We start from the raw sequence: 10,699 nt of genomic DNA, 5'->3' as shown, positions 1-10,699 counted from the left end.
GCCACGTGCCACGCCACGACACCAAACCCTTCGTTAATGAGCAAGCGGTGCCCGGCACGGGGCTGGTGCTGCCGCACGCGAGAGGGACCGGGCAAATCCCAGCATGGCACATGGAGCCTGCAAAAACATGTGCTCTAGGTGCCGTCGCATACCTGCTGCCCGGTGGCACTAGAGGGCAGAGGTAAGGCTTTGCTTGATGCCGTGATTTTATTTTTCATGTTTGAAGATCTTGAAAGGTTACCTGTAACTTTGAACCCCTGGGGTTTATCACGTTTGCTTTTAAGACTAACATCTTGAAGTGGCTGAAACCACTGCGTTACTCTCAACCCCAGCTCCAGGTTAACGGGGCTTCTCCTTTGGAACGGGAAAACGATGTTTTAAAATCTGCTTTGCAGATTTTAGGGTACTTTATTTTAACTATCACAAGTTGAGTAAGAGAATTGAATTCCACCCTGCGCCAGGTGCCGCAGGCTGGGGCGGATGGACACCGCTGCCTGTCCCTGGACTGCTGGGACGTGTTTGCAGGCAGGGAGCTGCAGAGGAGCCGCTATCTGTCAGCCCCGCAAAGAGGCAGTTTGCAATGCAAATCCACAGGCTTTAACCAGACTTCCACACCTGGAACCAGTCAGAACTCAACCAGTCTGGTTACACAAGATAAAATGGAGCGCACGCTGCATTTTTAGAGCACATGGGATGGCGGAGGGTGGAAGAGCTGTTAGGAGTAATTAAACCTCAGAAGCACTGAAGCAAACTGCAGCTGGGAGTCAAGGATTTAGGGTGAGTGTCAGGCACTAATTCTGCAAATGCTGAGGGCAGTACTCTCCTCTGTACGTGCCGACAGGGTAGGGATGGTTTCCGTTCGGTGATCAGCATCCTCAGGCTGGGGTTTTACGGATTTTTGTGCGTGGCTTCGATCAGTGAATGAAAACCTGTAAAGGCAGAGGTGCAGCCTGGCTGTGCCGGCCGAGCTGAGTGAAGCGCAGAGCCCGGCATCATGGCTGGAAAGTATCTTTGACTTATTAAATACAGCAGTGTGGGGTAGGACAGCAGGAGGGCGAGAGCTCAGGTTGATTTGGTTTCTTGACTATTGCCACGGGTCAGGCCCTCCGCCGGGGTGAGCTGGTACCGCTGGCTGCACAGGAACTCACTGAGTCACACAAGGCAAATATTTTTCCCTTTGATTTTCACCCTGAGAAAATCTTGAGCTGACCTTGTTAATCCCACGCATTACAAACCTCCCCCTGTCCTTTATCACGTTTCAGCCATGGGATAGTATTACAGCTTAGCACCTCTGGCCGCTCCTGCCAGCATCCTGCCTGGCGCGGTGCCACCCCACTCAGTCTCCCAGTCTTCCTGGAGAGAAGATTCCCAGGGCGATCCCGACTGTCCCAGGGCTGCCGGGCCAGCAGGACCATGCCGGTGCTCCTACCTGGGAGGGATGGAGGGAGAAGAAAAGCTGGGTGGCTGCAGTCAGCTCCAGCACGGTGCTGCACATCTGCAAGGTGCGTTAGCCGAGGTCTCTGCAGGGTGGTGATGCCATTAGAGATCCTGCCAGCTCCCAGGGTCGCAATCTCTTACGCGGTCTTAATTCCTGGAATTCCTGGAAAGTCTGGAATGATGCTCCATGGCCGCACAAAGTGCTCAGGCCCGCTATTCTCCATCCTCCTCAGTCTGAGCCCAGCATCTCAGAGCCTGAACGAGGGCTCTGGAGTGAGCTGTGCTTGCAGCCGAAGGTCTGACCCCAGCTTGACTGGGTGCTGCGACACGCTCCTGGCCGTGCCTCGCCGGGGCAGCCCGGTCTGCAGGCGGACCCCGAGCCAAGCCTGCAGCTCCTGCCTGGCTCTGGCTCTTGCTGCTCGTGGGCTTCAGCACCCGCGGCAGCCCTGGGCATGCACCGGTGGCTGCTCAGCCCCAGCCGAGGGAGCATCTGCTCCGCTGAGTCCGTTTGTTTGACCCGCTCAGCTCTGGGTGTCCAAATTGCTGCTTGCTGGAATAAAATGGATCAAGTTTGCATCTGCCTCCAGCACTGAGAGCTGCTGGAGGAAGGGTGTAATTAGAAACAATATCGCTATTGACATGGATGGTGCTTAACACCCACCGTCCAAACAGACCTGGCCGAGCGTGCTGGCTGATGCTCAGCCCAGGGCTGCGCTGGGAAGGGGGCTGCATCCCACGAGCGATGCCGGGCACGAGCGGGGCTCCGGGCAGACTGCGGAGCTTGGCTGGGGGCTGGGGCTGCACCAGCCAGCACTGGGGAAACGCCATTGTCCAGCTGCCTCAGGGATACAGGGGGAAAGGCGTGCGGAGCTCGAGGAGGAAATAGTTAATGCCCCTCTCCGCCCAATATTAAGGGGCAAATCTGCTCCCCGGTGTGGTGCCCAAATAAACAGGCTGAGTGTTGCGTAAGGAGGGTGGGAACATCTCTCTGTGCCTCTCCGGAGCCTGGCAGGCTAATTATGGGGCTGCAGCCCCCGTGCCCCCCATGCCGAGCCCTTGCTCAGGTTTCACCCTGCCCGCACGCACCCGTTGGCCCCATGCCCTGCTGCTGGCACAGATGGGTGCCGTCCCCAGCTTGCATCACGGCTCGGTGGTCCTGGGTGGGGAACAGCCACGATGGGGTTGTTGCTCATGGGAGGGTCCGGGTGATGCCGGGGCAGAGCCCCCACGTCCCCTGGGAAGCTCTGCAGTACCACTGGGGTCAGCGTGGGTGAGTCTGGAGAAGGGTGGCGAGAGGGCAGGAGGTCCCACGGGGACCTGCCTGGGCAGCCACGGGGCAGGGTGCCCGGCTGGGCGTCTCCCCAGGTCCATCCAGTCCTACAGCTCTGCAGCGAGCAGGGTGCTGCAGCCCCAGGGATGTGGCTCCCAGGGCTGCAGGGAAGGTGGCACAGGGTGGCCACGGCCACCTCTCTGGCCAGCCCCAGCCTGTGCTTGGGTGCAGCTTCTCGAAGGTGCCCAAGCCAGAGCGGGATGGATGCAAGAAGGGAAGCGGTCGCTCGGCTCGGCTCCCAGCGGGCTCCCTCTGCCGACAGCCGCCCCGGCCAGGCCCCCATGCCTCCACTGCACACCCACTTTCCATTGCCCTGCAAGCCTCCTCTCTCCCCTGACCCAAAATTTGCACTAGAAAAAAAATCCAGACCCAAAATGTATCCTCCAGCTCAGAGCTGCTGGCCTCGCCAGAGGAAAGGCTGGAGCACGGCCCATGGGACAGCACAAGACCCCGGAGCCCTCACCCCATCCTCCTGCTGCCAGACCACAGGAGCATTTTCCGACACATATATATAAATAAAAATGAAATATTTAATTTCCTTTTTTTAAAAAAAGAATCCCTGACAAAGTGCTTTACTGAGGTTCCTTACCAGTGAGGTGGGAGGTGGAAGGGTGTTTGACAGGGGGTGTGCATGAGAGCAGGGGAAACTGAGGCACGGAACAGTTACATCTGCAGCGGCTGACCCCGGGAGGGGACCCGTCTGTTCTCAGACCTGTGCCGTGGCCACCAGCCCCACTCCTCCCCCAGGACAGCCCGTACGCACCGTGAGCACCATGAGTGCCGCGGGGCCACCGGTCCACGCACTGGGAAGGGTCACCCGCGGGGCCAAGGTCATGGTCTCTGGCAAGGCATCAGGAGCACTGCCTGCTCCCTGGCACCGTCACCGCAGGGGGATCGCCCGCTCGGGTGTCACATGGCAGCAGATGGAGGGGGACAGGGCCACCGTGACGTAGTGGCGATTTGGGAGGCTGCTGGTTTGGGAGAGCAGCTCCGGAGACGTGGGAAGCAGCAAGTCCCAGGATGCGTGGCCAGCTGGCCCTGGCGTGTCCAGCAGTGGCCGTCCTGTGTCCTGGCTTGGCCAACCTCTGTGGCCGGGCTGGGGCGGGAGGAGATCATGGACCTCCCGGGCAGGGCTCCAGCCTTGGGCATCGTGGGGTGCTCGGCTGGGCCGTGCTCTCGCAGGACAGCCCGGAGCGCGGCAGCATGCCCGGGGTCAGCAGCAGCTCTTCTTGGGCTTGTCATTGGGAGTGAGTTTGATGGAGTCGGTTAAATAACTCTCAAAAATCCCTTTATACTGGAAAAAAAAGAGAAGAGAAGGGGTGAGTAGCGTTAGCTCAGAGTCAGCCTGAGCAGACCAAAGGACTGGGGAGCGCAGGTTCAGTCCCGATTCGTGATTAAAGACAAAATCCAGGGAAAAGCCACCCGGAGTGAGGCCACCCCACTTGCTTGGCGTGGGGACACGAAGGTCCCCGTGGGATGGCCACTAGAGGACAGTGCTGGCGCGCTGTGCGGTGCTATGTGCCCCGTTCCCGTCAGCACGGGCAAAGAGAAATAGCAATTCTTACTCTTTTCTAACTTGTTTTAGATCTATTTTAAGAAATCAAACACCGATGCGTTTCTCTTCCCTGGGGCTCTCCTACATGTTATAAACAGAAGATATTCTGCATCAGAAGGTGGGCTGTGGGGGTCTGTCGGATCAGCTCCGGGGAGCGGCTGAGTCCGGCTCCCACCCGAATCCCTGCTGCGGGCACAGGCTTGGTGCGGGAGCGATGCTCACCGTTGTTAACGCCTGCTTCGCGAGGGTCTCGAAAGCCTCGGCAACGTTGATGTTGTTCTTGGCGCTGACTTCAAAATAAGGGATGTCTTTCTCCTTGCACCAGGCTGAGGCAATCTCCTTGGGTACCTGCGGGAAAGGCGGATGGAGTCACAACGCAGCCCTGCCCAGGGCCGCTGGAGAGTTGGCAGAGGGGACCCCCTCACTCCAGGCACTGCTGGGTGAGGGCAGGATGCTGGCAGTGCAGGCAGCTATCTGAGATGCTTCATTCCTGCTGCCTTCAGTGGGGACAATCTCTTCTGCGAAGGGCAGCGGAGGAATGCTGCTTTATGCCCTCCGAGAGGCATGGGGGAGGCGGCAGCACTGGGTGCCCAGCAGCTCCTCGCCCGGGAGCCCTGGTTTTCATGTGAGCATCGGAAGCAGGCTGGTTCTGCAGGTGAAGGATCAGCGCTCGTAAGCTGTTGGGGCACTAAGGCGTCCCAATCTACGCACCCCGCTCTCTCTCCTCCACCCTTACCTGCCGATCACAGATGTCTATTTTGTTCCCCAGCACGACCATGGGGAAATCTTGCTCCCTTGGAATGACCTTCTCCAGGAAGTCATCTCTCCAGTTGTCCAGGGACTCAAAGGACTCCCTGTCCGTCACGTCAAAGGCCAGCATGCAGCCATCCGAGCCTTTGTAAAAGGTTGACACCATGGACCGGAATCGCTCCTGTCCCCCTGTGTCCCAGATCTAGGGCAGAGAAGGGCACGGGCACAGACACATGACACAAGCGGCGCGGGTGTTTGCAGCCCTGTGCTCTGTTAAGCTCAGGGATCCAGCTTCAGGGAGTGCTGAGCCCCCCAAAACTCATGTGGGATTTCAGTACAGTTCATAGGTGCCCAAGGCTGCTGGAAATCAAGCCCTGCAAATCCAGCCCTGCACCTCGTGACACCAGTAGGCATTTGGGGACAGCAGGACATGGTGGGATACACTTGCCCACGGGGTCGGGGCCGGCACCCCAGGCAGTCCCAGACCCACTCACCTGCAGTTTCAGGGGGGTGTTGTCCACCGCGAGGACTTTGGTCAGGATGCTGGCGCCCAGCGTGGTGCGGTAGTCTTCGTAAAATGTCTTGTGCACGTACTGGTGCAGGAGGGAGGTTTTGCCCACACTGGTGGGAGGGAAGGGACGCGGGTGAGGATTTGCACTGCCAAGCCGGGCTCAGGGGGTCGGTCGCAGCAAGGACGGGGGCTGTGCACCCACAGGCTCCCGGGCCAGCACACACGTGGGGCTTCCCTCCCATCGCCGGCGCTGCTCCTTACCCCAGAGCTCCTATGATAATTATCTTCAGATCCACCTTCTTGCTGGCATCCATGGATGGGCCCTGCGGGACGAGAGGGGGTCACACAGCTGCGGGGATGGGACTGGCTCCCGGCAAGCCCCGCAGCGCTGGTGGAGGTGTGGGAGCAGCCGCTGCTCCCCACAGCCTCTCCCCACTCCCACCCTGGCCGTCCCAGGGCCCCAGGCACTGCCGTGTCCGCACAGTGCCAGCACCGTGTCCGTGCCGTGACAGCACCCTGCCGTGCTTGCGTCCTGGTGGTGGTGGTGGGGGCAGAAACCCCTGTGCCGAGCCCAGCCCACGTCACCGCCCGGGACCAGCTCCCGAGGTGCCGGTGCACGTCCAGACACGCCACCGTGCCAAATCATCGCCATTAAAAGCAGCTGTGAGCAACTTCCCTGCCTCTCCCTCTTCCTATAAAGTGCAGTCCCTCCCCCTAAACCTGGCACACACCGGGGGTCCTGGGGAAAATTACATTTATTAAAGAAGACCACGGCCGGCTGGACTTTTCCTGGGTGCCTGAAGCACAGCGCAGGGATGCCACCCAGCCCAGGAGCACCCCGAAATGCTCCCCACAGGCTGCATCCCCACCATGTCCTGGTGTCCCCACGTGCTCTGTGCCTGGACATCCCGAGGCGGGAGCCCTGAGCACCTCCAGCAAACCCCCTCCCCGGGCCGGGACGAGCATCCTCCGGCGGTCTCAGCAGCCCCGTCCGCGTGGCAGCGTCAGGCACGACACCGGCCGAGGCGCAGATGGAAACACTTACCGACAGCCTCATCTCTGCATTTTTCCCCAATGCGTTGGCCAGCTCTGTGCTGTTCCCCCTTGGCACATCGCCCCTGCCAGGGCGGCTCTCAGCCGTGGGGTCCAGGCTCTCCCGCACCCCCTCTGCCACCCCAGCCCGGCTGCGGGCAGCATCCTTGGCACAGACAGAGCATCGTGTCTCAGCATGCACAAACTTTCCAGTCTTTTTGCCAGCGCCGGACAGATTTCTCAGAGGCCAGGCGATTTTAAACTCAAAATGGAGTTTCCCAACCTTTTTGCGTACTGGCTGTTGCTCCAGGGGTCCCCGGCTCAGCTGCAGTCTCGGCCGCAGCCCCGGGGGCAGGAGGGGCCGGAGGGCAGTGCACTCACCTGCCGGGGCATCTGTCTGCTGGGTGGCCAAGGCTCTCGGCTCCGTTCCAGCCAGCGTCTTGGGGAGGGAAGAGGCGAGAGAGGAGGATCCAGGAAAGGGCGGCCGTCCCCGGCGCTGATTCCCGCTTGCCTGCCGCCCGGGGAAGGCGGCCGTGGGGCCCCGGGCCGTGACATCAGCAGAAAGGGGCTGAGATCCTGCCGGAGCCGGCGGAGGAGCTGCGGGCGGGTGCTGGGATGTCACAGCGTTTTCCTCGGCTCCAGGGCTCTGCTGGGCGCTCCCCAGCTGATAGGGGAAAGAGAACAAGGTCCCCTCGTCCGCTGGGGTTTGGGATTGACTTTTGGCCTCTTCTCTTGCTCAGGATCCCCCGGTACCCTTTACCCACCTCCCTGGGACCCCTTATCTGCGTTTCTGCCAGGGGATTATTTAGGGCTGAGAACAAAACCCCGGCGGGGATATCAGCAGCATCCCTGGAGCCCGCGGGAGCCACCCCGGACTTTGCTCAGGCAGCTCCGATAGCGAGGGACGGGATAAGCGGCTTCGGGAGCCAGGGACAGTGGGGGGACAGTGGCAGGTGAGGTGGGGCTGGGGGCTCAGTCCTGCAGAGAGGGGGGAGCAGATGGGCAGGGTCCCTTTGAGGGGCTGCAGGCTCTGTGTGGCTTCGTCTCCTTTAGCAGGCAGGAGGAGAGGGGCAGGGTGGGAAGCAGGAGCATTTGCAGCCCCTCAGTACCCTGTGCCGCATCCCTACAACCCCCGGTCCTTAGGGGCTCCCACCCAGCACCCACGGCCAGAGCCAGCATCCCGCAGGCACCCCAAAAGGGGGGACCATGTCAGGATGGGAGCCCCAGTAACCAGAGCCGGTGGGATGTCCTGGAGGAGGATGTGTTCATCTGGCAAGTGGGATTTTGGGTATCTATCTCAGCTGCCACCATGGAGCAACCGAGGAAGCCTCTGGCCATCTCTCTGAGCATCAGGCTGGTGGCCGTGGCTCTTTGGCATGGGAAAGCCTGCTTGGCCCTGGCTGCAAAGGCAGAGCTGTGCTCCCCAGCATGCACGTGCAGGTCCTGAGCCTTTGCCAAGCATTCGATAGGGTTTGGGGTTTGCACTGGGAGCGGGGTGTGACCCCATCTGTCAACCCTCCTGGCTCCCTCACCCTGAACAACAGCCGCCGGTGGCGTGGGGTCCCTCTGAGGCCACCGGCTTTTGCTTTGCCACCAGCTGCCCTCATTTTTGCAGAATATTTTTTTCCTGTAGACATCCTTATGGGATCTCAAGGAAGATCGCTGCACTCAGCAGGACAAACCTTGCTCCTCCTCCTTCCCAGGTGTAATTTTGGGACCTGTCTGGCCAGAAAAATCTGTTTTTTCCCCCCACGGGGCAAGCACAGGGAGGAGCTGGGATGAGGCAGGAGAAGCACCTGAGCCAGTTCTCACCAGCGGTGGGTAAAAGGCTGTTTCCCTGGAGCAGGTCTCTCCTAATCCCTGTTTTCAACCTATTTTCATCGTGCTGCTTCACCTTTGCCCTTGCAGCAAGACTTCATTGTCCAACCGCCCCCTCGACTACTGCCCTCGTTCCTCTCTGCGTGTCCCTCCAAGCCTGGTGGGATGGACATTGCTCACCCGGTCAGATGATCAATGCCTCTCCACACCGGTGGAGACGGGGTTTACAGTTGCCTTGCTACAGCTGATGCCTGCAGCCACTTCTGCTTTCGGGCAGGAGGGGCCTTACCCATTAGGGCACCCAGCCCAGGCTCAGCGCCGGCTCTGGCTTTTGTTTGATTTCACAAGAAAAGGGATTTTCCCAAAGCTCCTGCTCTCCTTACCGCTCCTGGTGTGAGCTTCGCCCCTGATGAAGGCAGTGGGAGCGGTGGTGTAGAGGGGGTGATGGCCAAGACGTTGCTCAGCAGCTCCTGCAACCACAGCTACAATCCTGTCCCGATTGCTTCACCAAGTCAGCAATTCTGAGGACAAAAGCGTGTGTTTTGTGCCCTGTGACTATGAGGAAGATCTTGCAGCTAGGAGATGATGAAACACAGACTGAGGACTGCCACGTCCAGAGGAAAGGCTCGTGTGGACAAGGAGAGGATGAGCTGTTCCCTGCGGCGAGGCTCGCAGGGCAGTGAGAGTGAGGGAAGGGGGAGAAAGCAAAAGGCGTCCAAGTGACTAAACTGTTCCCTACGGCTGTTCGGCCACCTCCGATCCCCGGGGGACAGAGGGAGCCCGGTTGCTCCCTATCGGGATGCTCAGTGTTCGCTGGAGCAACGTCCCCTGAGCATCTGCTGTGCGTGGCGAGGAGGGCTGGAGAGGACCCCCCGAGACCCTCCGAGAGGATGTGGGATGCTCTGGGATCCCAAGAGCACATGGTACCGGAGCAGCCCTGGTCGAGTCCAGGCCGGGCCACCTCTCGCTGCCGGCCAGTGTTCGGGACACCAGGTGATCCCTTGTTGTGCTGGGGAAGCTGGATGCTCCCCCAGTGCCTACAGCTGCACCGATGGGCTGGTGCCCAGCAGCACCTCGGTGTGCTAAGAGTTAAGCTGGAAGAGGGAGAGGAGACCTTTGTCCAGCTGCCCCCACACCTTATCTGCGCAGTGCCTGGGGAAAGCACAGCTGAGATGAAGTCAATACGGGAACTGGTTACAGAAACCATATGTTGGTCAGTGGCACACTCAATGTTTCTGCGTAAGGCGGATATGTTCTTTTATTGCAAACGACAAGGCTGAGCCGCAAAGTTTACAACCAGATCTGAATTTTCCAGCGCTCTCAGGCCCAACCCTGAAGGCTGCTCCAGTCTGGCAAAGAGGGGACCCTGGCACCTCGGCCTTGATGCCAGCCCGCTGCAGGGCGTTGCTTCAGTGTCAGCCAGGAAAACTGAGCAAAAGTCACAGATAAAAATAACCCTTCTCTGTGCTTCCCTTTCTCACTACCTTCCATGCGTGTCTCGGGATGCATCATGCATGAGCCGCGATTGCTCATGCTTTCTCCCGCATCCCTTGTGCTGTCAGCAAGTCACATGCGCTGCAGTGATTCATGGGGAGCCCCGTGGCCAGCAGCCCCCCACAGCCCCCAGCCCCCGCCGCCCTCCGAGCCAGCCCAGCCCCTGGCCGCTGGCTGCAGAGCTTGGCAGCTGGTTTGCCCTCTCTCGCTTTGCGCACCCACCAACCCCCTTGTCTTTGCAAGTGCCCCAGGGATCAAAGCAAAATTCAGTGGAAATCACCAGTTGTTCCAGGAGTTTTGTGGCACAGAAAGAGCCCCAGGGTCTCTCTGGTCTCACTGTCACCTTCTTGTTTATCGGCACCAGCTCAGCCTGCTGAAGCCATGGCATTTTCCTGGTGAACTTGCTGCTCCCCCAGCCCCTGCCGTGTCCCTGCCCACAGCCGTCGCCTCGGGCTCGGCAGGGAGCTCGGGGATGCCCAGAGCCGCGTCTCGGGACTTTCTGCTCTACGTGGGCAAAGTGTCCTCCTCTGCCAGTGTGGAAATCCCAGCTGAGGACGACAGAGGCCGACCTTTCAGATCCAGCGCTGCCCAGGGCCAGCGGCACCTCCTGGACCACCAAGGCTCCCTCCAAAGCGGGGAGGCTCCGGTAGCACCGAGCATGCAGCCCCGGCAGTGCCGTGGGTGCACTGGGGCTTTTAGGTCGCCGGGGAGGAGGGCAGGGGCCAGGGAAGGAGGATTTAACCCTCCAGTGCATCCCAGATGAGATCTGCAG

At 60.1% G+C, this 10,699-nt stretch overlaps 1 protein-coding gene across 3 annotated transcripts; it reads right to left on the bottom strand.

Annotated features, from left to right (window-relative positions):
- Nucleotides 1-3,290: 3,290 nt before the first annotated feature.
- Nucleotides 3,291-7,155, bottom strand: RAB7B (RAB7B, member RAS oncogene family). 3 transcript variants are annotated; one of them, XM_072844932.1, is made up of 6 exons: nt 6,899-7,009; nt 5,845-5,906; nt 5,567-5,693; nt 5,059-5,274; nt 4,545-4,670; nt 3,291-4,061 (listed from the first exon to the last, which is right to left on the bottom strand). In XM_072844932.1, the coding sequence occupies exons 2-6, from the start codon at nt 5,895-5,897 to the stop codon at nt 3,981-3,983; spliced, it is 603 nt and encodes a 200-aa protein (XP_072701033.1). In that variant the 5' UTR covers nt 5,898-5,906; nt 6,899-7,009; the 3' UTR covers nt 3,291-3,980. The 3 variants fall into 3 exon arrangements, with proteins under 3 accessions (XP_072701033.1, XP_072701032.1, XP_072701030.1); XM_072844931.1 differs by lacking the exon at nt 6,899-7,009 and adding an exon at nt 6,629-6,861; XM_072844929.1 differs by having other exon boundaries at nt 3,292-4,061; nt 6,997-7,155.
- Between the last annotated feature and the right edge of the window lie 3,544 nt (nt 7,156-10,699).

The sequence above is a fragment of the Ciconia boyciana genome, chromosome 23 (genome assembly GCF_034638445.1).
Source record: "Ciconia boyciana chromosome 23, ASM3463844v1, whole genome shotgun sequence".
NCBI classification, from domain to species: Eukaryota; Metazoa; Chordata; class Aves; order Ciconiiformes; family Ciconiidae; genus Ciconia; species Ciconia boyciana.
Note: the sequence above shows the minus strand (reverse complement) of the source record. Positions and strands in the feature narration are given on the sequence as shown.

Coding starts and splice junctions, on each gene's coding strand:
- RAB7B (XM_072844929.1), bottom strand. Junction 5,275..5,566: donor ACACCCCCCTGAAACTGCAG/GTGAGTGGGTCT, acceptor TCTCTGCCCTAG/ATCTGGGACACAGGGGGACA. Junction 4,671..5,058: donor TAGACATCTGTGATCGGCAG/GTAAGGGTGGAG, acceptor CCTTTCCCGCAG/GTACCCAAGGAGATTGCCTC.